At 42.5% G+C, this 25,923-nt stretch overlaps 1 protein-coding gene and 1 pseudogene across 1 annotated transcript in view; one reads left to right on the forward strand and one right to left on the reverse strand.

The window, feature by feature from the left end:
• LOC137655729 (pentatricopeptide repeat-containing protein 2, mitochondrial-like) overlaps nucleotides 1–25,923 on the reverse strand; it is a 264,814-nt gene that overhangs the window by 115,641 nt on the left and 123,250 nt on the right. Inside the window, exon 4 of the mRNA XM_068389759.1 lies at nucleotides 16,926–17,120. Within this exon, the coding sequence (XP_068245860.1) occupies nucleotides 16,926–17,120 (195 nt within the window). The remainder of the gene's footprint in view (nucleotides 1–16,925; nucleotides 17,121–25,923) is intronic.
• On the forward strand, nucleotides 22,775–24,191 carry LOC137655896 (uncharacterized; annotated as a pseudogene).

A 25,923-nucleotide genomic window follows, 5' to 3' on the forward strand; every position in this document is an offset into this window, starting at 1 on the left:
AGGAAGAAAAATGCAAGATAGAGCCTCGCAAAGCTTCTCTTGTCACTTCCCAGGGGTCAGTTAAACGACCCATGGATCAAGACCTACCAACATGCTCCAAAACCAATCCCTGGAGGTTTGCGGAGCAGAGGCCGATTTTAAATGGCAATCTCTACATCTCAGAGAAAATGGGTGCTGTTCCTTTGGACAAAATTCAATTTTTGCCAAGCTTTGATGCTTTCCCTAATTGTTGGGTTCGACTGAAGTACAAACCAAATTCAAGGAAAGGAACAGATCCAAAGAAGGTCATGATTCTTGACCATGATAAGGCACAGACTATCCTCTCAGGTAGTCTGAAAAAGGCGGGTTAATCAGAGTCGAAGGTATTCTCACTGAATAACAGACACCCTTCCTTTCTTGCTCCTTCTTCACTCTCATTCCCCTTTACGGGGAAGGCATTTATATCTGTTGCCAAAGCGGTGGAGGCGGGTAAGCCATGTCCCACACTCGAAGAGTGCAAGCCTCTGTCACCAGCTTTTCCCGGACAGGAAAAGGATTGGAAAGAAGTCCATTTGACTTTTTCAGTAGGAAAATTAGACGCGGATGTCGCAAGTCGACAATTTAATGTATGTCTCCCTAAATTATCTGAGTTGCTCTTGCATAATGAACAAGAGACAAAGGAGAGACTTGCGACCTCCCTTTCTCTACAAAACTACATAGAGTTGTGTTCAACCTACGAAAATACCCCAGACATGCTCATGGTCATAGCCAAAATGCATATGGCTATCTTAGTAAAGGACCTTTATGCCTTTATGAAGGCTAGGAGAGCATGTAGTTTATGTTCGCTCTGCAACAGTGAAACACGAAACGAGGAAGCTAATATCTTCCAACATCTGGGGTAAAGACCTCTTCCCACACGAGGTAATTAAGAAAGTAATTAAGAACGCCACCATGGAGAACATAAGTCTTCTCCAAAAATGGGGTATCCTTTCTAAGAGAAAATCTTCCATGGTTGTGGGTCCCCAACCTAAAAAGAAGATCGAAAATGCTGGAAATATCCGGGCTGCTCAACAACATCCCACTATTCCAGTGACCACGATGCCACAGGCAGATGGTCAAAAGTCTAACCCTACTGACTATTTGAAGCATGAAGACGCTTCTGCTAGGAGAAACATTCCTTCAGGATCGCAGGGCCTTCGATCCTTCGGTCCAAAGCCTATTCAAGATGAGCCCTTGATGGGAAACAGAAATGTCCCCACCATCATTTCCTTACCTTCTCCTACAATTCAAAATCCTCCTGGAGGAGTATACCTGAGAGCTATAGAGCATACAGGTGGTAAGAAAACTATAGCCCATCGAGTTCCAGGGAAGGCTGTTTTGTGTTCACGAGAAGGACTCAAGAAATCTCTGAGTCATTCTGAACTTGTCGCCACTCAACAAGTTCATAGAAAACAGCGATTTCTGAATTTTAATCCTTCCGAACATATGGACCTTGTCCCAAGTAGGGGTGTTTGTAGTCTTGTCAGACCTGAAAGGTGTCCTGCGGAACCTTCCAGTCAACCACCCTCCTTCCTCCTATCTAGAATTCAAGTTACAGATAGTAACATTCATCCTAAGTATCTTCATAGGATTGGCAAACTTAGTCACGTCAAAGTCAAGCCTAGAAATGGTTCAGGCATTTATATTCTGAACGAGAGGCTGGGGTGGACAGCACCCGAAGTGGCTGGCCAATGTGCATTCAAGGAAATGACCCGGTTCCCGGGACTTCACAGATGCAAGATAAGCTTCTAGAAGTCTCGACTTTCTCCAGCTCAAGGGTTTCAATGGCTGAAAAACCATTGAAGCCCACAGTCACAACAACTCTCCTTTCCCTTGGGAATATAAAAGGAGCTCGCGAGTCTATCAAGAGACTCAGGTAATCAGTCAGATTTCCAAGCCGCCAACAGGGACAAGCGCTAAACTTTCCCCAGTTCGCAATAGTGACCGACCTAGAGCAAAGAGCACAGCAGAAAGATGGGTTAAGAGCCTGGAGAAAATACGCATCAAACGTTTGAAGAGTTAAAAAAAGACTGATATCGGTCCCTCTTTAATCGCTTCTCTAACAAAAATTAAAGCACGAAAGTCCCAAGACTCTGCTTGTCTCTATCATGAGTGGGGAAGCCCCCTCCATACAGATCAGACTTCCTACGACTGATCTGGGACACCGAAGCAATAACAAGACGTCACAACTGAACGTCTCATAGTCTAGGTGAAGTTACCCATCCCTTTCTTAAGGGGATGGCACCTGCCAGCAGTTCATTTACAACTGATCCACAAGGTGAGAGTGGATGCTCTATTTCGGTCCAAGCCGATAGAGTTGGAATGGTCCATGGACACAGACCTATTCCCTCCCAGTTGGGAACAAGTCCAGGAAACTGCAATTCGACCTCTTCGTCACGAGCGTCTTCAAAAAACTACCTCGATATGTAGCCCCATACGAGGATCCTCTAGTGAGGCTGATAAGACGATGTGAAGAACTTGAAGATGAGGTTGGTCCTAGCTCTGATCCTAGGTTTATTTCCGAAGGTTCAGAAATTAACTGCCTTCGTTTTATCACAGAGAACCCAAACCCTTCATTTCATGATTTTCTTACTCTAGCAGTTAGAAAAAGATTTGGGATCTCAAAGGGCAATATAGAATTCTTAGAAGAATACAAGGCTAAGTCAACTAGAAGACAATATGAGTCTTCCTGGAAAAAGTGGGTTGCGTTTGTGAAAGCAAAAGGACCGAAAGAAATTTCAATGAACTTCTGTCTGTCCTTCTTTGTCCACCTTCATAGCCAAGGTCTGGCAGCCAATATGATAAATATGTGCAAGTCAGCCTTGACTAGGCCTCTCCTATATGCTTTTCAAGTGGATCTGGCGGATGAAATCTTTAATAAGATTCCGAAGGCATGCGCTAGGCTTAGGCCCGCAGTACCACCAAAGCCCATCTATTGGTCTTTGGACAAGGTCCTACATTATGTCTCATCTGTGATCAATGAAGATTGTTCTCTTAAGGATCTAACCCAAAAGATTATTTTTCTATTTGCTATAGCCTCTGGGGCTAGAGTTAGTGAAATAGTGGCCCTATCCAGAGATGAGGGTCACATTCAGTTCACGGAAGTGGGAGAACTGAATCTCTTTCCTGATCCATCCTTTCTCGCTAAAATCGAGCTACCCACTAAGAGATGGGGTCCCTGGAGAATCTGCCCTCTGAAGGAAGATGTCTCTCTATGTCCTGTAGAGTGTCTTAAGGTCTATCTTCGTAGAACTTCAGACTTCAGGGGAGGACAGCTCTTTAAAGGAGAAACTTCTGGATCAAAATTATCCCTGAAACAACTAAGGGCGAAGCTCACCTACTTTATTCGTAGAGTGGATCCGGACAGTACTCCCGCAGGTCATGATCCGAGAAAGATTGCTTCATCACTGAACTTCTTTCAGTATATGGACTTTGAGCATCTTCGTTCATACACTGGATGGAAATCTTCCAGAGTGTTTTGCAAACACTATGCAAAACAAGTGCATGAACTGAAACACTTCGTTGTGGCGGCAGGTAGTGTATTAAAACCTGCCCCCTAATTACTGTGGTAAACAGTTAATAGCCTGGGACCTCACATGTCCTCGCACATGTACTGGGTGAGAATCATCCAGAGTGTTCTACAAACATTACGCTAAGCAAGTCCATGATCTGAAGCAGTATGTGGTGACGTCGGGTAGAAAACTTAACCTGCCGTCTAATTCTACGATGAACAGCTAATTGACTGGGACTGTCAATTAAAGGAAGAAGCGGTCACCCTTCTTAGGTGTGACCTCTCTTGATTAAGTGTTACCATGGTGACACTAGCTCTGTTGAAAATCCCAGGTCTGGAATTATACAGATAGCACTAGTGCCGGTGTACGTAGTACACAGTGCAGATAGAAGTAACCAGTACAGGAATTATGAAGAGAAATTGTTTTATAAATTCTCTTCAGTCTGAGAGTGGCACTCATCATTTCTTCCCTTTAAGAAAGAAATATACAGTAGTCTCTGTACTCGTTACAGGTATAATCCCATTGTCATACTACATTCGTTTTACTAAGCATCCCTTTTAGTCATTTATTAGGAATAAATGTCTATTAGAATGTAGTGCGTCCGCTTTCGCCAGACAATTGTATGTATACATGCCAGAGTTCTTCGACTTACCAAAGTAAGTATTCCTCATATAATTGTATGCTCACAAATATAGATATAAGAGACACTGATGTTAATTCAGCAAATATACAACTATGAGACTATTTGTATATTCAGTGTATACTTATGTTTTGGTCATACAATGTATGTTAACCTCGAGACCCCTTTTCTACTGTCTAGATGACTCTTCCCTGTAGGAGGCAGGAAGCACTAACATTGTTTATGATTAGTGATGATGACGAATAACGGTGACGTCACTTGTCTCAATTGGTCCCCATGACCATAGAAAAGGTTGCTATAAGGTTAAGGCACTGATGAAAATCCACAGATACACTAATGATCTGGTATGCTTCCATCAGCACGACATGGCTTGAGCCCAAAAAACGGATTTTGAGCGAAGCGAAAAATCTATTTTTGGGTGAGATAGCCATGTCGTCCTGATGGACCCACCCATCTCTTCTAAAAAGAAAAGATCTTCACAGTATCCCCCCGTGGTACTGTATCTGTAACACATGCTCAATGCTACAAGGAATGTCCGCCATCGTCGGAATGGCGCTGTTATCATACTCAATAGTAGTACGAGAACGGGGTAGCCTTGATACGGCTCCCTTTTATTTTGCCACACCTCCTCGAAGCGTAAACGCTATTAGGGGTGCAGATTGCTATGAGGCGTGTCAAGAATACGTCCCTGATATTATGCGATATCCTTAAGAGAAAATTTAAGGATATTCGTGCCAGGAGTTAGAATTCTGGATACCTAAAGGTAAAATTCTCTGGGAACATCACTGTAGTACATATATCCCTTAGGAAGCTACTTTAAGGAACTTCCATCAGGACGACATGGCTATCTCACCCAAAAATAGATTTTTCCACAACAAAACAAGAGGAAGAGAAATTAGATAGAATAGTGAGCCCGAGTGTACCCTCAAGCACGAGAACTCTAACCCAAGACAGTGGAAGACCATGGTACAGAGGCTATGGCACTACCCAAGACTAAGAGAACAATGGTTTGAGTTTGGAGTGATCTTCTCCTAGAAGAGCTGCTTACCATAGCTAAAGAGTCTCCTCTACCCCTACAAAGAGGAAAGTAACCACTGTACAATTACAGTGCAGTACTTAACCCCTTGTGAGAAGAAGAATTGTTTGGTAATGTCAGTGTTGTCAGGTATATGAGGACAGAGGAGAATCTGTAAAGAATAGGCCAGACTATTCGGTGTATGAGTAGGTAAGGGGAAAATGAACTGTAACCAGAGAAAAGGATCCAATGAAGTACTGTCTGGCCAGTCAAGGACCCCATAACTCTCTAGTGGTGGTATTTCAATGGGCAGCTGGTGCCCTGGCCAACCTACTACTACAGAGGCATCCGGCCATGAAAAAATTAGCCAAAACCAATATGGCCAGAAACATCGACCCCACATAAAGGTGAAAAAAAATGCAGACGAAGAAGATGAGGTGGTACTGATGCAACCACCCACCAGATGCTTCCCAAATCTCCCATCCTGTTGGCACGAGGGAAGATGGCAACCCCACAAACAGTAGCGGGAGAAGGGCAGTACTAAAAATGGACTGATGTATGGGTAATAAAAGTACTCATCATTCAGATCCCCAAAAAGCAAGAACTATTCCTCTGATGGAATTCTTCGAGCGATCCCTTTCAACATCCCTTCTACCTGTGACCCAAGCCCAGGGTTCTCCGGAAAGAGGAAGGAAGGATGAGTGTTCTATCGGCAAAAGAGGAAAGTGAGGAATAATGCAAAGCTTACTCCTCCCCTTCCCTTCTTTTGCTGCCCACTGCTTGGAAAGACCCCAGTTCCTTCCTGAAAGTTGTAAGCAGTCCTGCTAGGGACTAGAAAAAAGGCCTGGAGTCATTCCTTGTAAATCCCACACAGCAGTTTCAAGTTGACAGAGCCACTTCAGAGGAAAGCTCGCCCTAGGCAACCTGGGGAATGGTCCGGATACTTGAGAGACACTTAAATGCTACTTAAAGGGTGAGGACCCCTCCAAGGGCAGTTCCCTGGGAATCCTTCCTTCAATTGTTGCACCCTTAAAAGTGTACACTGGTGTTGGGCAGAAGTACTGATCATGGATAGTCTGCTTCCTTCAGCACTGGATCTAGGTTCTAAGTACTGTATTAGAGACAGACAAAATCCAAGTGCCCTCTTACCCAGCCTATCATCCCCAGGTCAGGCTGACATTGTAATCGGGGACTAGGGGCAGCCTAGGAAGGGTAGTGACAGTGGGGAAAAGAACCTGGGAACTCAGACAGCCAATATGGAAGGAATACTCATACTATTCCTCTGCTAAACAGAGTGGAAGGATGGCCACAAACCCGTGCTTCACAGGGAGAAGCTCACTCCACTTCCAAACTCTTGGTTTTCTAGTGCGCACCCTGGAGTAAGAAGACTTCATATACTATGCAATCCTCGCCACTTGCTCTACCAAAGTATCATGAGTTGAGGGGGGAGCAGGAGCCCAAAATCCTGGCAGCTGCGATGGATAAAGCCAAACCTCGTTCATCAGTCGGAGGGTAACAAGAGTTCAGGGATGTAACTCCTGGATGCCCACACCCCTAGTTACAGTTGGAGAATTGGTAATGTTACTCCTCTATGCAAATGGGTTTGTGGTAGCTCAGGTCCCACTGATTACCGCCCAATTTCCATAACTCCCATATTATCCATAGTTTTTTAATGTCTTCTGGCAAAACGTCTTAATAGGTTTTCTGAAGGTAATCATGTATTCCCTAGTTTTCAATTTGGTTTTCGTAAAGGCCTTGGAGCATGTGATGCCCTTCTTACAATCTCCAATGCTGTACAGAAATCCCTTGATTGTGGTCAGGAAGTTCGTTTGATTGGCCTTGATTTTAGTGCTGCCTTTGACCGTGTTAATCATGAGGCCCTTGTTTTCAAACTCAAACAGTTGGGAGTGGGTGGGTCTTTTCTTAGCATTATTATTGATTTCTTAAGTAATAGATCTCAAAGAGTTGTTGTTGATGGGCACCATAGTGAGTATAGGAATGTGATATCCGGTGTTCCACAGGGTAGTGTTCTTGGCCCATTACTTTTCATACTATATACACATGACATGTGGTTTGGCCTAGAAAACATGCTTGTTACATATGCAGATGATGCTACTCTCTTTGCATCAATTCCATCCCCTGAATGTAGATCGGGGGTTGGTGAATCCCTTAATAGAGATATGGCTAAAATTAGTGCATGGTGCAAATTAGTGGGTATGAAGTTGAATCCTAACAAAACTCAAAGTATGATTGTAAGTAGGTCAAGGACGGTGGCTCCTCAACATCCGTATCTCAGTATTGATAATGTTTCTTTAAATTTGTATGACTCTTAAAATTTTAGGTGTGATTCTCAACAGCAAATTTACTTTTGAGAAACACATTAGGTCTGTGTCTTCTTCAATTGCACAAAAAATTGACTTATTGAGAAAGTCTTACAAGATTTTTGGTGATCAATCTATTCTGAAGAAGTGTTTTAATTCTTTTATTCTACCTTGTTTTGAGTATTGTTCTCCTGTCTGGTCTTCAGCTGCTGATTCTAATCTTAATTTGTTGGACAGAAACTTACGGTCTATTAAATTTCTTATTCCTGATCTAGATATTAATCTTTGGCACCATCGTTCAATTAGTTCATTATGCATGTTGCATAAGATTTTTCATAACTCTGACCATCCTTTACATTCAAATCTCCCTGGACAATTCTATCCTGTTCGTAATACTAGGCAGGCAGTTAATTCTAATAGCCAGGCCTTCTCCATCATGAGGCTCAATACTACACAGTATTCTAGAAGTTTTATTCCAGCTATTACCAGGTTGTGGAATGATCTTCCTAGATGGGTAGTTGAATCAGTAGAACTTCAAAAGTTCAAAGTTGGAGCAAATGTTTTTATGTTGACCAGGCTGACATGAGTCTTTTAATAGTTTATATGCGACATATCTGTTTTTGACGTTGTTAATAGTTTATATAGGACATATCTGTTTTGACATTGTTACCGTTTTTAGAATGATTTATTGTTAACTTATTCTCATTATTTATTTATTACCTCATTTCCTTTCCTCACTGGGCTATTTTTCCCTATTGGAGCCCTTGGGCTTATAGCATCTTGCTTTTCCAACTAGGGTTGTAGCTTGACTAGTAATAGTAATAATAATAACAATAATAATAATAATAATAATAATAATAATAATAATAATAATAATATAGCCTGGAAACCCGATCACCTGCATTTATCCCAGGGTGCCACATACATCCTCGTAGCCTAGTGCTACCCTGTCAACTAGGTAGGCAGGCCCTACTTCATGTATCCACACCAAACTGCCCGATTCACGGATCCAAGACCCAAGGCTCGGAGATCAAACTTGGGATCATTTCCCTAGCCCTGTGCATCGGCCCAGGGGGTCGACACAGAAGCAAACGCTTGTCCCACCTAAACAGCAAGGTAGTCGGGGAGACCCCAGACCACAGGTGCTGAGCTGTGAAACTGGGTCAGGAATTGGGCCAGTGCTTCGGCCCTGGAGGGCTGAGGCGCTGAGCTGTAACACTGGATCAGAGTCCTGGTCCATGCATTGGCGCCAGGGATTGGAAACATAGCCAACGCAAGATGAATTGGGGGAACCCAAGCTCCTTTGCACTAAGGCTTGATGTGGAGACAAAGGGTTACAGCCAATGGCAACCCTGCTTTGGCCGTTGAGGGGCCCAAAACACAGGGACATCACCCATGCCCTGCACTCATTCTTAACATAGGAAACTCACCTTAGGTGAGTAGAAATCCTATTCCAACTAGCTGAAGAGCTTTGCCCCAGGATACAAATCTGAGCTCGACAGAGCATGGGAAGAGCATACTGGCCCTTCATGAACCATTGGCCTGTCAATGCCAAAGGGTTGATGGCCTGTGCAACCATTGTAAGTGGGAACTTGCACTGTGACTTTAGCTAGGTAAGTATAAAGAGTGGGTTGACACTCAAGCACACTAAGACCCATTTATGACCCAACTCCCCCATGCAAGGAGGTTGGAGACATAACAAATACAGTATAAAAAAAGATATACTGTACAGTACAGTATTTCAGACCACAAAACGAAAATGATGCTTACCTGCAGTCAGATGGAGGCCAGCTTGCAAAATCTACAGATGCTGTGCCCCAAGAAAGCAGATGATAAAGAAAGAAAAGGGCAGTCATTCCTTTACATTCATCCCAGACAAATGCCACTGTAACCTCTGCCCTCTATCGACTGCTATTAGTCCTACAAGGGAGCTAAGGTAGCTAAACCACTTGTTCAGCACCCATCACAAGACCTACAGTAATTGTATCTAGGGTCCTGTGGGTTACGTCTTGCAGGAAGTGGTAGGTAAAGGTGGTTTGCCTTTTCAACACTTGGAGTACCTGCACCATTGAGAAGTTTTACTTGAACGCCAGGGAAGTCCTAAGATTCTGAGTCTTAGCAATAAACTCGGCGATAAAGCCGAGTGTAACCTACTCCCATCTTCTTGAACGGGCAATGTTAAAGGAGAGACCATGCAACTCGCTGATCCTCTCTGAAGAGGCCAGAGAGAGAAGGAAAACTGTTTTAAGGGTCTGATCTGAAGCTTGACTCAAAAGTTCATAAGGAGCTCATTTCAAGGAACACAGTACTTTGACTATGTTCTATTGGGGTGGCTCACTTCCAACTGAGGGCAAGTTAGTTCAAAATACCGTATGAGCACGGACAATTACATTGAGTAGGAAGTATCAACCACATTCAATTTAAAAACTTGGCTTAAGGCTGAGCGATAACTTTTCACTGCCGAGACTGAGCCAAGTTTTTCCTCTTGAAGATATAACAATAACTTGGCAATCAGGGGTATACAGTAGTAGCTCTGAGAGAAGAGACACCCATTCCATGCACAAACCACAAAAGATCACCGCTTAGCCTGATAGACGATGATGGAAGACCTCCTGCGGTATCCAGACATCCACTTTGCCACTGGTTGCAAAAATCCTTTCTGAGAGAGGAGATGCTGGATAACCTCCAGGCATGAAGTTGTAGGTATGCAACTGTCTTGTGGAAAATTTCAGCATGTGGTTGACGAAGCTCATGTTAGTGAGGAAGCTCCCTCAGAACCTCTGTCAGCAGGAGTAGAAGTTCTTGGTACCATTCTACTTGCCGCCACAGTGGAGCTATTAGAGTCATTGATAGATTGTAAGACACTCACCTTGTTGAGGAGTCTCCTTATTAGGCAGAAATGGGGGAGGCATACATGTCAAGAATGTCTCACAGATGTTAAAAGATGTCCTGGAAGGCCGCCTGCGGGTCTGGTACTGGCAAGCAGTACACCGGAAGCTTCCATTTGAGAAACATTGCAAACAGGTCTATTAGTGGCAAACCCCTCAAAGTCAAAACTTTGTTGGGTATCCAGGGATGTAAACACCATTCGGAACCAATTATCTGAGTCTTCCTGCTCAGATTGTCTGCCAGAATGTTCTTCTTGTCTGGAATGAACTGGGCTGACAGGAAGATTGCAGAATCCCAACAACTAGATAACATAGCTAACATGAAAAAGTGCCTCCTTGCTTGTTTAGGTATACCACCACCGTTGTGTTGTCACTCATCAACACTACGGAGTAGCCTGAAAGGACCTGTTGGATGGAGGTAATGAAGGGCTAGAAAGGCTGCTCTTAATTCCAGGAGGTTTATGTGGCATTTCCCAATCAGAATTGGACCACAGCCTGGAGGTTATGTGCTGTAACAAGTGAGCCTCTCACCCTTCTTTGATGCATCCATGATCATCAAATCTGGGCAAGGAGAAAGATCTACCCCTTTGAGAAGGTTGGAATCCAAGACCCACCAACTCAAGTTTTTCTTCTGCTCTGACCCTACTAAAATAAGCAATTTAGGAGGGTTCCTCCTCTGAAACCAGAACTTCAGCTGCCAGTGAAGTGATCCAATGCAAAGGTGACCGTTGAGGACCAAACATTCCAAAAATGTCAGGTGCCCCAGTAGGCATTACCACAGGTGGGTTTGTAGCAAGCCTTGTGACAGAGAGGGATAAGCCAATTCATTGAATCTTTCGATTCTCCTCTAGTCGGGTATTTATCTGCATACTTAGATATACCAGGTTTTGAGACGGTTGCAGAGAAGACTTCTTGAAGTTTACCATGACCCCCATATTGCGAAAACAATTTGAGGAGCCTATCTCAGTAAAGTAGAGGGTCTCTATCAAAGTCTGCTAAAATTAATCAGTCGTCTAGATAACGAAGGAGGTGAATGCTGTTAGCATGGTCCCAGGTTGAAACTAGAGTGAACTCTCTCGTGAACACCTGCAGGACTGTTAACAGACTAAAACCACTACACTCGGAATTGGTATATCTTTTCATGCAGAATGAATCTCAGATACTTCCTTGATGACGTTTGGATTGGGATCTGGAATTACAGTATGCGTCTTTTAGATTCAGTGTGATCATAAAGTTAACTGGTCTGACAGCCTGTTTCACTGTGGCTGGGGTCTTCATCTTAAACGGAATTTAAACGACAAACTTGTTTATGGCCGAGAGGTCTCTGACTGGTCTCCAGCCTCCAGACTCCTCTACAAGAAAGCATTGACAGAAGAAGCCAGAAGTCATATTAATACCCTCCTGGAGAGCACCCTTCTCAAACATGGTCTGGACATCTGGCCGCAAGGTGACGTCCTTCGTTGAGCCCTTCTCAACAGATGATAATCTCACTGGATGACGAATCAGAGGAGGGGGAAAAACTGCTGGAGGACGGGATGACATACCATACCTGAAGAACGTTGACTATATGGGGTTTGGCCATATGGCACCATAACTCTGCCTCCGGTGGTATAGTGGGAGGAATGACCGGGAAGGGGGGGGGGGGGGGGGTTGTCCACGTCATCTAGATTTCCCAGAGAAAATGGATCCTGATATAAAGGACAGCAGTCAAGTTAGAGAGGGTAGACTTGATTAGTTTTTCTCCAAGTGAACATTGCTCTTGTGAAGACATTTCTTAGACATCAGCTGTGATACTGCTAAATTTCTCCCATTATTTCAATATTGCTAAAATACTAAAAAAAAACCAAGGAAAACTTGGAAGATTCAATATTATAAGATGTATTCCTGTTTACCATCTCTTATTCCTGAAACCACGACCTGGAAAATCCATCAAAATTCAAAGTCAAGTTTTGTTGTCATCTATCTCCCACTTCATAAAGATTTATAAACCTAAGGCCGACATAACCATACATAATGGAATGGTTAGACACCCCTTGCTCAATGGACAGAGCTTTGGGTCTAACTGGAGTTGTCACAATCAGAATCTAGAGACTCTACCAACTCAGGACATCTGTATGAGCTTGAGATGGGTTGGGATTGTCAATTTGCCCCCTAGCAGGAGACTGAAGCCTGGGAGGAGGATCCCTGGTCAAGGGAACCAACAAGGCAGCTAAAGCATCCTGAATCCTCCTCTGAAGGTCATAGTTATCCACAAACTTAGACAGGATCTCAAATCTTATTGCTCTCAAGGCTTAGAAGAAAAGGAAGCAAACACAATGACAAGCCCTTCCGGGAAGCCTCCACAGGCCCCCGAACACCACGGGGATTCAACACGAGCAGCAACCTGCTCCGGGGGAAGAACAGTAACATTATTATTATTATTATTAGTATTATCTATATATCAATACGATAGTGTGTGTGTTATTTAAAGAAAACAGAAATAATTTCATGGTATATTCGTGTGCCATGCTTTAAAGAAAACGGAAATAATTTCATGGTATACTCTTACAAATTCACATTAGACTTTGATTACTTAACTAAAGCACATCTTATATAGTTTTCCCAGATTTGTCTTTAGCACCTGACTCTTTTTTTTTAAATATTAGACAAAAAATTGAGTTCTATCAATTTCCATAACCTAGATTATAAAATTAATCTCGGGCCTTTTCGTTTAACGACTAATCCGTTCTTATTGTAAAATATTTCTCATAATTCTGATGACCCTTTGCTTCAAATCTTCCTAGACATTACTCAATTTCCCATCAGCCTATCATATTCAATGACCATTAATAAAGCTCAAGGACAGACTTTCGATAAGGTTGGGATCTACCTACCACAACCTTGCTTTATTCATGGACAACTTTATGTAGCCTTCTCAAGAGCAAGGTCTATGAACAGTGTAAGAATGAGAATTTGTCCTCAGAATAATTCCACTCATGGCCAGAGAAGAGGAACTACCTTCACTAAAAATATTGTATATAAAGAAGTTTTGTAAATTGTTTCATGTATTGCTCATTTTTTAAAATAAATATATAAGTCAAATCTTATCACATTTTATTCAAACAAGATAATTAGTATTGAAAATATAATTTTGTGTAATTTACACGGGTTCCGCTAGTTATTATTATTATTATTATTATTATTATTATTATTATTATTATTATTATTATTATTATTAACTAGCTAAACTACAACCCTAGTTAGAAAAGCAAGATGCTATAAGCCCAATGACTCCAACAGGAAAAATAGCCCAGTGAGGAAGGGAAACAAGGAAATAAGCAAACTATAGAAGTAATGAATAAGTGAAATAAAATATATCAGGAACAGTAACAACATTAAAATAGATCTTTCGTATATAAACTATAAAAACTTCAAAGAAACAAGAAGAGAAATAAGATAGAAAAGTGTGTCTGAGTGTATCCTCAAGCAAGAGAACTCAACCTCAAGACAGTAAAAGACCATGGTACAGAGGCTATGGTACTACCTAAGACTAGAAAACAATGGTTTGATTTTGGAGTGTTCTACTTTTTGATAAATGGGACCTCTCTTGAAGATCTCGATCCCTTGCTTGTCCTCGGTGAAGGGTGTCTCCTGACGGAGGCATAACCTGCCCTGGTTCCCCCATTGTTCCCACAAGGGATCAGGCTTGGAATGGTCAGCACTGGGTTTGTATGCTCTGCCTGGTGATTGTGTTGTCATAGGACCAGTAGTAGCATGCATGACAGCTTTCACGAGTTCTTGGAACCATGCTGAATCTCTCGCAAACAAGGGTGCAGCTGAGTGAGCTTGTGGCCAAGAAACGTGTGCGTGACGCGAGCGAGTCAACCCTGACTAACATAATGCCAATAATGCACGAGGCACCGTAGTGGAACGTACTGAAGGAGGAATAAAAGAGGCACTCACAGTAGCAGGAACGTTAAAAATATGTGACGTGCAAAATAGGAGCAGGGCCTGGTGGACCGCGTGCACGGCTGCTACTGCATCGTGTACAGTCAGTGCGTGAGCCTGAAGTACACATGCCGGTGCATGAATACTCACGAGAACTCTCTCAGAGGATGAATAAGCCATTCTTTGTAAGTAGTAGGTTGGCCAGGGCACAAGCCAACCGTTGAGATACTACTGCTAGAGAGTTATGGAGTCTTTTGACTAGCCAGGTAGTATTACATTGAATCCTTCTCTCTAGTTATGGTTCACTTTCCCTTTGCCTACAAACACACCCAGCGAATAGTCTGGCCTATTCGTTACTTATTCTCCTCCGTCCTCATACACCTGACAACACTGAGAATACCAAACAATTCTTCTTCACCCAAGGGGTTACTGCACTGTAATTGTTCAGTGGCTACTTTCCTCTTGTTAAGGGTAGACTAGACTATTTAGCTATGGTCAGCAGCTCTTCAAGGAGGACACTCCAAAATCAAACCATTGTTCTCTAGTCTTGGGTAGTGCCATAGCCTCTGTACGATGGCCTTGACTGTCTTGGGTTAGAGTTCTCTTGCTTGAGGATACACTCGGGCACGCTGTTCTATCTTGTTTCTCTTCCTCTTGTTTTGTTAAAGATTTTATAGTTTAAAGAGGAGATATTTATTTTAATGTTGGTACTCTTCTTAAAATTTTATTTTTCCTTGTTTCCTTTCCTCACTGGGCTATTTTTCCTGTTGCAGCCCAAGGGCTTATAGCATCCTGCTTTTCCAACTAGGGTTGTAGCTTAGCAAGTAATGATAATAATAATCATAATAATAATAAATTGCTAACAGCTCATGCCTTATGCTTGTCCATAAGAGAACGAGCTCGCTTAGATGGTGACGAGCGAGTCAAGGATGGTTTAGCAGAAAAAGCATGCAGATGTTGCAACGCATCTTCAACCAAACAGGTGGAACTCCTGAAGGAGCATTCACCTGAGGTTCAAACACAGACGGCTGCACAGTCACGAGACTCATAGAGGGTTGTGATGCACCGGGGGGATGATGGTGGAGGGCGCCTCTGACTCCGGAGAGCCATCGGACACGATTACCAGAAGGCTCCAAAGAGCAGCTTGAGGGAAAGACTATTTGTGGTGGAAAGTGTCCACCGTAAGGACCTTAAGGAACGGTAAGCTAGTATGTGCAAGGCTCATAAGGAGCCTCTGACTGAATGAGCTCAACATACACACTCACCCTAAGGGGGGGTAGAAGTGCTAGGCTAGAGCTCTGACAAGAACCAGACTGCAGAACCTCTGGTGGAAGAGGAACTGTGGAAGTTATTTCTGCTAAGGGCAAGAGACCAGCTGAAAGGGACTCCCCTCCAACGGCTTGGGTTGGGGAAGGGCCGAGGCAGATGTGCGCTACTGCCGTGCCCCTAGTCAACACCTCCAGAAGCCATTCCTTAGTGAGGGAACCAAAAAGCCCAATGATGGCTGCCGCTAATGCATGACATCACAAGAGCTAGACTCCCTTCGAGAGGAAGCCACAGCTGCTTTGCTAGGGAAAGCAACAGGGTCATCACCCTGGTCCAATTGGCTTCCAAGAAAAAAAAAGGTGGGATTTCTTCGACTTTAAGGATGACCCAAAAGGTGAAAAATACCTTCAAGACTTCTTCCTGCGTCTATTGTACTGCATCCTCAAGGAGGATGGCCACTGCTGACACTCATCACATGGAGAAACCTCAATGTACGAATATCATCTATAAGAAAGGCAAAGTCAGTGAGGGTCTGTCTCCTTAGCCGTCATAAAGGTGTCGCAAGATTGGCCCAATATGCCAGGGCAAACCCGTATAATTGCACTCCACAAACTACATAGACACCTGCAAAGAAAAAGAAATAATAATTAATACGGCCAGTTAGTAGTAACATAAATTGGGAGAGATAGAGATATGAACTTTGGCACTCGCCATAGCCAAATCAAAAGTGAGCTCAGCTACCGGATGAGTGTGTGAGCAGGGTGGTTGGTCTACTCACCTCTACCCACCGTTGATTAGCGGAGGGTCATTGACACCTAGTGTTATTTTATGGCTATACCAGCTTGCGCTCAATCATCTTTCCTACACAAAGAATGAAGTTTTGTATTTGTGAAGGAACAAATCTGAATTAGTACAATTTACCGACAATAAAAATTCATACGAAAAGTGCCAAGAAAAGTTTGCAGGAGTTATTTGTGTCAAAGAAATGACAACATAATCTGCATGCAGCAAAAGTCACAGTTGTATTATTTCACTGGAAAAATGAGAAACCCTAAGAGAATGAGACTAAGATTATAAAAGAAAATTAAATATGGTTATAAAGAAGCTAATGATGGAAAATTGTCAAGATTTCCAAGCACAAAGCTGAGATTTAAAGCTGGGGAGATTTTGGTGAAGTGTTTTGTCACTAAAGGCATTCGACGGGTCTAGACTGCACATGGATGAATAACTGCTCTTCTGATTGGAACATTAACAACTATGTTTAAGGGCATTCACATTGACAAATATTGGCATAAAATGACTGATTAGGTAGTAATGAAATAATTAAAAAGTACTTACAATTTTATAACATGCTGCCAAGGAAAGGGTTAGGCAGTTCTTTGGATATTTGATGCCATTGAGTCTTTTCTCCTGAAGCTCTTCAAAAACATCTATAACTTCTTGGTACATGCCATGTTTGAATAGTAGGTCCATTGCCAACTGGTATGATATAATCTGATCAAAAAATCCTTCAAGTTCTTTTGATCTTAAAGCCTGGAAAATTTTAATATTATTAGCTCAACCTGAAATATTTATGAGAAATCCACATAGAAGTAACGCAAGAAGTCAAATAATCATGCAGCAGCTGTGCAATACACACAAAAAAAGAAAATAATGAAAACCAAAGAAGTCAGTTTTACACAACTTGTCAAGGAAGAAGACTTCGTGAAACCCTTACTTTCAAATGCTGTACATATTCCTATTCAAAGCAAGATATTTACACTACAGATACATCTTTGTTTTGTCACTGTATAATAAAAAAAATGAATATTAATCAGTAGTGTGAAAATTCAGTTCAAAATTAAGTTCAAATTTAAATTTATGAGCAATGGCAGGGAAATTAAGAAAATTGAATAATTATGCTCCATAAAAACAAACCTTGTTTTATAACAACTAAAAGGTAGAAATGTCTTAAATCTCCATCATTATTAAGTATACCTCTCCAGAAGAACATTATTTTACTAAGTTACAAACACAAATGCTGTTTTGGCAAGCTAAAGAAGCTGCAAACAGACAGACTAATCAGAAAGACTTTGGGAAGACTTCAATATCTACCACTCAATTTTTAGCAACAGTAATAAACTGCAAAGAGTACTTCTTGGTAGGCACCAAAGTAACTACTGTATACAGGAATGTGATCTCTGGTGTTCCTCAGGTTAGTGTTCTTAGTCCTTTATTTTTTTACATTATATATGCATGGTTATGTGATTTGGCCTCAAAAACAAGCTTGGCGATACTCTCTATACAACACTCCAATTCTCCTGAGCGAAAATCTGTGGTTGATGAATCCGTTATACATGGACCCATTAAAATAATGATGTTCGCTGAATGTTAAAAGATGCCAGATACAACATGCTTTGATGTATCGGATACGTCATTCACAAATATAAGCCATATGGAAGTTAAAATCATTCATATATCTTACGAAAGAGTACAGCATATGGTAGTATATCGCACTTAGGATATCTCACTAGGAAAAAGCACCTCCCCTTCTTGATATTAGCCTCTCTACCTTTCTTCAGCCAAACATCGAAGACTTAGGGATTCTAGCCCTTATTCCTAATTGTGTAGGGATATTTTAGTATGTTTTTATGTTACCATGTAAATCACACCACTCTCTTTAGCCAATAGCAACATTTCCTATGTGAGGCATTGCTCTAATCACCCTGATACCCCAAAGCTTAGAGACAGCTATCCTCACATCTCACCCCACCACCAACTAAGACACTTGCAATTCTAACCTTTATTCATGGTTATGGAAAGGTTATTTTAGTGTACAGTATTTCTATGTCAGCATACGCGATCAAATCACGAAGGAAGCATTCTCTAAAGTGATGTAGCTGTGTCGCTATAATAGTTTGTATGAAAAAATCTGACATTTTTTTTGGGTAATGCATAGTAGTTAGCATTATTATTTTCTGTGTTTAAGTGGCCTAATTCCATCTGACAAACTCTCACAAGTAAACTAAATTTTTCTTACAGAGCAGGCAGCATGCCCTACTCCCCATAGGGTACTGAGAAGTTAGCGCGTATGGCGCACAAAGCAGAAGAAACAAAGACTGAATATTAGAGTCTAGTGGTATCCATGTCTATCCCCGAAAAAAAAAAAATCCTTGGGAAAGAAGCAATCTAGAGATTCCCAAGTGTTCCAGAGAGAACAAAAAAAAAAAGATAGATATTCCTTTGTGTTTTATTCTTAATACTGAGAGATGTTTTTGCATAAAAGTATAATTGCCTCTTTTCATATATTGATAGATTTTTCATTAGTGTTTCATATACTCATCCCCAGAAAAAAATTAACATAAAGTTCTGCCAGCTGTTCACATCTTGTTATAAAAGTTTAACTGCCAAGCACACCAGCTTTGTTGATATGCATCCTATGTAAAGGACAAAGTTTTTTACTAGTATAGGAACAAATTTCATTTTATCCTCTTATAATATTTTCAAAGACCTCTTGTAAGAGAAAGTGCAAACTTTTTCATGATTAAATAAAGTTAAAAAAAATCAAAATCAATGGATACAATACACCAAAGGGAGAAATACTGAATAAAGGAATACGGATAAAAGTAATAAGGATAAGAAGGAATAAGAAAGGGAATATGATAATACAGGGAATAAGAATAATAATATGAGGTAGTAGGTTGGCCAAGGCACCAGCCACCTGTTGAGATACTACCGCTAGAGTTATGGGGTCCTTTGACTGGCCCGACAATACTACATTGGATCCTTCTCTCAGGGTACAGTTCACTTTCCCTTTGCCTACACATACACCGAATAGTCTGGCCTATTCTTTACAGATTCTCTTCTGTCCTCATACACCTGGCAACACTGAGATTACCAAACAATTCTTCTTCGTTCTAGGGGTTAAATCCTGCACTGGAATTGTTAAGTGGCTACTTTCCTCTTGGTAAGAGTAGAAGAGACTCTCTAGCTATGGTAAGCAGCTCTTCTAGTAGAACGACACTCCAAAATCAAATCATTGTTCTCTAGTCTTGAGTAGTGCCATAGCCTCTGTACCATGATCTTCAACTGTCTTGGGTTAGAGTTCTCTTGCTTGAGGGATACACTCAGGCACACTATTTTATCTGATTTCTCTTCCTCTTGTTTTGTTAAAGTTTTTATAGTTTATATAGGGATTATTTATTCTAATGTTATTACTGTTCCTAAAATATTTTTCTGGGCTCAACCTGTGCCGCTCCGTGAAATGCTCCTTTTAGCATCATTTCTAAGGTATATAACTGCTATATATTACCAGAGAAAAAAGTTGCATTGGAATGCCAGGGATGAACCCAGCTCGCTCACCTATATAAGGTGTCGGTATAGTAACTGGGGCGTGAAAACCACTGTCAGAGGTCTCGTGCCATTTAGATATCTCCTCTTCAAATTCCCCAGTTAATACGAGGTGCCGTTCTACATTCCACTATTGATCGCTACTACTACTACCTCCACCCACGCGATCATCTTCACTCCTTTCATAGCATCTTTGGTGTACGCACACGTTCCTTTGATTCTTGTGACTTTCATGTTTTGAGTGTTTCTTGCGCAAGATGTCGGATCTTCAAGCTTCTACCACCAAGTTGAGTACTAAAACTTAGTTTTGAGGTTCTGGAAGTAGCGATATCCGATATACAGGTATTCATTTACTTGGGTGTTTAAGTTTCAGGAGTCGGAGATTACTGCTCCCTGTCAGCCATTTTGGTTTCGCTACCTCCGAGAGCCTTTGTTTACTTGACGACTAACAATTAGTCCCCCATACTAATTGTATTTCGTTTTGATCCTTTACATTGCGCCTGCTCATTGCCATTTCATATTATGCGATGCTTATCTACAAGTTTTATGTGTTAAATCAATTATTTTGAAACACTTAATTTAGGTTATGGGCTTGCATGGCTACCCTTCTGGGCCGTGTTCGACCTTGAAGGTAGCCTTCACCACCGTGTCCTGGTGTTTTGATTATTCTAATTTCAAGGATTTATTACTCTTATTATTGTAAGTTATAAATATTCTTATATATAAGAGATGGGTCCTTTTGTTTAGTTTTTATTGAGAGGAACCTCAGGTTAGCAAGATATTATCCTTGTCATTATCGTCCCAAATTGGTATCCTACCCAATTGGGTATTTTAATTTTAGTGTTGTAGTCTTCCCGACCAGGTCGGTAGCTACCCAATTTGGGAGGGCTAGGCTAACGCTTTTCCATTCATGTTTTTTCTCCTGCGTTCCTCTCTTCCATGATTATTTTTATTTTTATTTTTGCGTGCCATCATAACCTATATATATTACTTGTTTCGTTATTTAATTGTTTTTATATTTATGATCATTCTGTTTTTTAGTTTGTGCGATCTCGTGGAGCTGTTTCTCGGAGGGTTGTCACACCTGGCCGGTTACAGGCCCACTTGATCGCCTCGAGCCACGCTCTTGGTTGGTTCCCGCTGGCTACCCACCTAGGTGGAGTACGCCTCACTCCTCCCCCTCCCGGGATACCTCATGACTCACTCTCATTAGAGATTAAGCGGAGAACAGCTATTGTTTTTTTGGTCGAGTACGCTCGCATACTACGGGTTGTCGTAAACCGTGCTCTCCCCCGGCCGCTTCGACTGGCCCCCGGGTGAGCCGGGAAGATTACGGGTTGCGTGTTAAGTATTCTTCAGACGTGATTTTCTTCATTGTTTTTCATTCAGTTATGATTTAGAGTTAGCCTACTGTAATGCGTAGGCTATCTATACGTTTAGACGAAGTAATCACGGAAGAATCTCCTTAAGATTTATAATTTTAGTTTTTATAAAATTTTATATTTGACTATTATTGTCGCTGTCCGTTAAAAGGTACCCGGGGCTGGCGGGAGTCATAGAACCCCTCCCTCCCTAACCTTTTTTCGGGACTCCCCTACCCTAGTAGGCGTTTAAGACCCTTGGGTCATACTCAGTTGGCTCCCCGGAGCCAACGGGAGGTATTTTATTTAACAACAATTGTTAACTTTATACATTCCCGGCTCTGACGGGATGATATATCCTCAGTTACGACAATAATAATATCAATGAATAATCATAAATTAGTACCAAATAAGTATCAATTAGTTTCATAATGTTTACATACATAAGGATATTACTCAGGTTTAGTTTTAAGAACCCGGAGCCTCCGGTGGTCCTTTTTGGATACTCATGTATCATTTTAATTACAGGTGGTCCGATGCCAGATGACAGCCTGTGCGGCTGTTTTGCAGAAAGCGTGTGGACATGAGGTCTGCCGATCTCATGCTCCGTGTGCAGTCCAGGTAGATGATCTACTGGCGTGGCAACCGGACAATTGCAAGATTTGCTACGGGTTGGTCTCCACTTTAACAGCGGATTCGGTAGGTGTTCCCGTCGGACAGTCTAATAATTAATTTAAGTATAAGCTGTTAGAGTTTAAAAGGAGATTATTTCTATATATATATATATATTTTAGACGGCGGGTTGGCCAGGAATATTAGTAACAGAATATTCTCTTTCAGACCCCTCAGACCGCCAAGAGTTCCGCCTTGTCGACCCTCAAGATCTGGGTAGGCGGGTTCACCAGGAATGTTAAGGCGAAGAAGCCTTACGTCCTTTACGAGGAGATTTTCAACTCAATCTACCCCAACGCCAAGACTTTGGCGGCGGTACCCAAGTAAGTGGCGGATCCCATCATCCCCAAGATCGGGGAAGATACTCTGATCTTGTCGGAGGAACTGGAAGGACTCGGAGAGACGGTTCTGGAGGATGTGGCAGCCATCAACCTGGATCTGGAGCCGATGGTTCTGGACAAAACAGAACAAGGTAGGGAGGTAAGTGAGGCAGGAGATGCACGGTCTAAGATACCCATTCTTAGCCTGTCACCGTCTTCTTCTTCTATATCTTCTTTCCAAGGGTTTACTGGGAAGAATGTGGCTGGGGTCAGGCCATGCCCAGTAGTCCCTAAAATCAAACAAATAAAAAAGACCTTACCTAAGACTCCTAAGTCTTCAAAGCTGCCAAAACCATCTAAGTCTTCTTTATCCACTAGGGTATTGAAGGACTCAGCAGTAGCTACTTCCTCCCACCATGGGTCGAGAGCCAGGAGCAGCTCGTGAGCTAAGACCCCGGAAGTACCCTTTGATCTGGCGGCTTTTTCGAGCCAGTTAATGGAGAAGATGGGCAGCATAGTGCAGTCTCAGATTGGTTCCCTAGTTGGCACCCTCACACAGAGACTGCAAAACAAGGAGAACCTCATGGAGAATCTCTTGCGTTCCGGACTGCCTCAACAGCAGCAATATGTAATCCCGGACGCCTCCAAACTCCCGGAGTTCGTAAAAAGCAATCCCTGGCGATTGGCTTTACATGCCCCCTTTAAGGATGGCATGCTAACTATCGAAGGATGTGGTACTCGGCCGGTAGAGCATTTCGAATTCTACCCGCCGGGTCTTCAGTTCCCCTTCCCCGGATTTGCACGCTTGACAGAGGAAGCGCTAGTAAGGCTAGATAAAGTTCCTAAGGAAACTGTTATCTACCCTAAAGAGCAAGCACAGTCCGCCTGGGTCCGGACTTTGAATGAGTGGGAGTGTGTTAACACCCCATAAGAGCTCATACACGATGTTTGTAGTAGAGGGGCAAACTCCAATGCCTTGCACCACGAAGATCATGGACCTTGCTCTGCAAGCAGTAAACAAAGACAAGCCGTTGCCGCAGTTACGTGAAACGGACCTGACTTCCCTCCTATTTCCGGGAGATCACGATTGCTGGACTGACGCCCCAGCAACGTTTACTGCAGGAAAATTGAACGCTGACTGTGCGTCTACGCAATTCAGTGAGCGGCTACCCAGGCTTCCGGATTCCCTAATAAGACTCGAGTTTGATGCCCGCATGAGGCTGAGTAGGTCCATCAACTCAGCCACAATGGCGGAAATGTCTTCCTTGGTATATGAAGAGGAACCACAATTCAAAATCCTGACGAAGTTGTTGCTTCATACGTTGCTTTCTGACGCATACGATTTTGCTCTAGCCAGATGTAGATGTCGGAAACAAGTCTTGTCCGAAGCCTCTATTAGACATGAGCCTAACAAGCTCATCAAAGCCCCAATTTGGGGTCCTGACCTGTTACCGGAGGATATGGTTAACAACGTCCATAGCGAAGCTGCAAGGGTTAATCAGAGCCTCAAGGTTCGGTGGGGTCTGATACCCAAACGTAAATTTGAGCCATCCAGTAGCCAAACTAGAGGCAGGAAGAGACCGAGGACTTTTCAGTCATTTCAGGGTCAGCAGACCCAACAAGTGGTCTAGACGATCCCAGTGCCACAAGGGGGTCAACCTTCAACATCGAAGGCACAACCTCAACAGCAATACGTGTGGGTTACACCTCAACCACCCCAACAAGTAGCAACTACCTCCTTTGCACCTTCCCCAGCCTTTAATCCTACCTATGAAACACAAGGCGTGTTCCATGGGTACAATAAACATGCCAGAGGTAGTAGGGCAAGAGGAGCCTTTCGCAACAGAGGCAGCGGAAGAGCCTACTCTAGAGGCAGAGGATTCCGAGGATCCCGGGGAGGTAAATCCACTGCAAACCATTGAGAATCCTCAGGTAGGGGGAAGGCTGTATCTCTTTCGGAACCGTTGGATATTCAACAATTGGGCTTACAGCATAATTTCCAAAGGTCTGGGGTGGAGTTGGATAGAAGGGCCCCCTCCAACAACCAGTTTTCATCAACATCCAACGGAAGAATTAGTTCTATATGCAAAAGATATTTTACAAAAGAATGCAACAGAAGAAGTAAAATATTTGAAATTTCAAGGTCGCTTGTTCAGCGTGCCAAAGAAAGACTTAGACAAGCGAAGGGTAATCTTGGACCGGTCTCTTCTGAATTCTTACATTCAATGCGACAAGTTCCATATGCTAACCGTCTCTCAGGTGCGGACCTTACTTCCCCGTGGGGCTGTCACCACCTATATAGATCTTACAGATGCTTACTATCAAGTTCCGATAGCAAGGCATTTTCGTCCGTTCCTAGGTTTCAAGTTAGGCAACCAAGCATATGCATTCAAAGTAATGCCATTCGGACTCAACATAGCACCCAGGATATTCACCAAACTGGCGGAAACAGTAATCCAAGAATTAAGAACTCAAGGAATACAAATAGTAGCTTATCTAGACGACTGGCTTATTTGGGCAAACAATGTCGAAAATTGCCTCAAGGCAACAAACAAAGTAATAAAATTCCTACAACAGTTGGGATTTCAGATCAACTTCGAGAAGTCACGTCTAGTCCCGGAGACAAAATTTCAGTGGCTAGGGTTATAATGGAATCTGAACACACACACACTGTGTATCCCAGTAAACAAGAGGAAAGAAATAGCAAGAAATCCAAAAAGTTTTCTCAAGGACAAGCTGACGTCCAGGAGATAACAAGAGAGAATCCTAGGTGCCCTCCAGTTTGCCTCAGTAACAGACATATTACTGAAGGCCAGACTGAAAGATATAAATCGAGTATGGCGGTCCAAAGCAAACAAGAGATATCGAGACAAAATAGCTCGAAGCCCACCAATTCTGAGGAAAAGACTTCAGCCATGGACAAAAGTAAAAAATCTAGCAAAATCCATCCCATTAAAATTTCCACCACCAACACTGGTCATTCACACAGACGCCTCTCTAACCGGCTAGGGAGGGTACTCCCAGTACAAGAAAGTCCAGGGACTATGGTCGATATCATTTCCCCAACTTCATATCAATGTCTTAGAGGCCATGACAGTATTCTTGACTCTAAAGAAGCTTGCTCCAGCAAAGAAGCAACATATCAGACTGGTGCTGGACAGCGAAGATATAGTCCACTGCATAAACAGAGGAGGTTCCAAGTTGAATCACATAAACCATGTAATGATAGCGATATTTTCCATGGCGATAATGAACCATTGGCATCTGTCAGCAGTTCATCTAGCAGGAATACGGAATGTAGTGGTAGATGCACTTTCGAGGACAACTCCACTGGAATCGGAGTGGTCACTGGACTTAAAGTCATTTAAATGGATTTTACATCAGGTTCCAGGTCCAACCACAAACTAAAGTGCTATGTAGCCCCCAACCTGGACCCTCGGGCTTATGCCACGGACGCAATGTCATTGGACTGGAATTCTTGGGAGAGAATTTACCTATTCCCACCAATAAATATGTTAATGAAGGTACTAGACAAACTCAGAACTTTCAGAGGCCAAGTGGCTCTAGTAGCCCCCAACTGGCCCAAGAGCAACTGGTTTCCCCTACTGGTGGAATTGGGTCTCCATCCTCAACGGATTCCCAATCCAATACTAA

This window comes from Palaemon carinicauda, chromosome 16, assembly GCF_036898095.1.
Source record: "Palaemon carinicauda isolate YSFRI2023 chromosome 16, ASM3689809v2, whole genome shotgun sequence".
In the NCBI taxonomy this organism is placed as follows: Eukaryota; Metazoa; Arthropoda; class Malacostraca; order Decapoda; family Palaemonidae; genus Palaemon; species Palaemon carinicauda.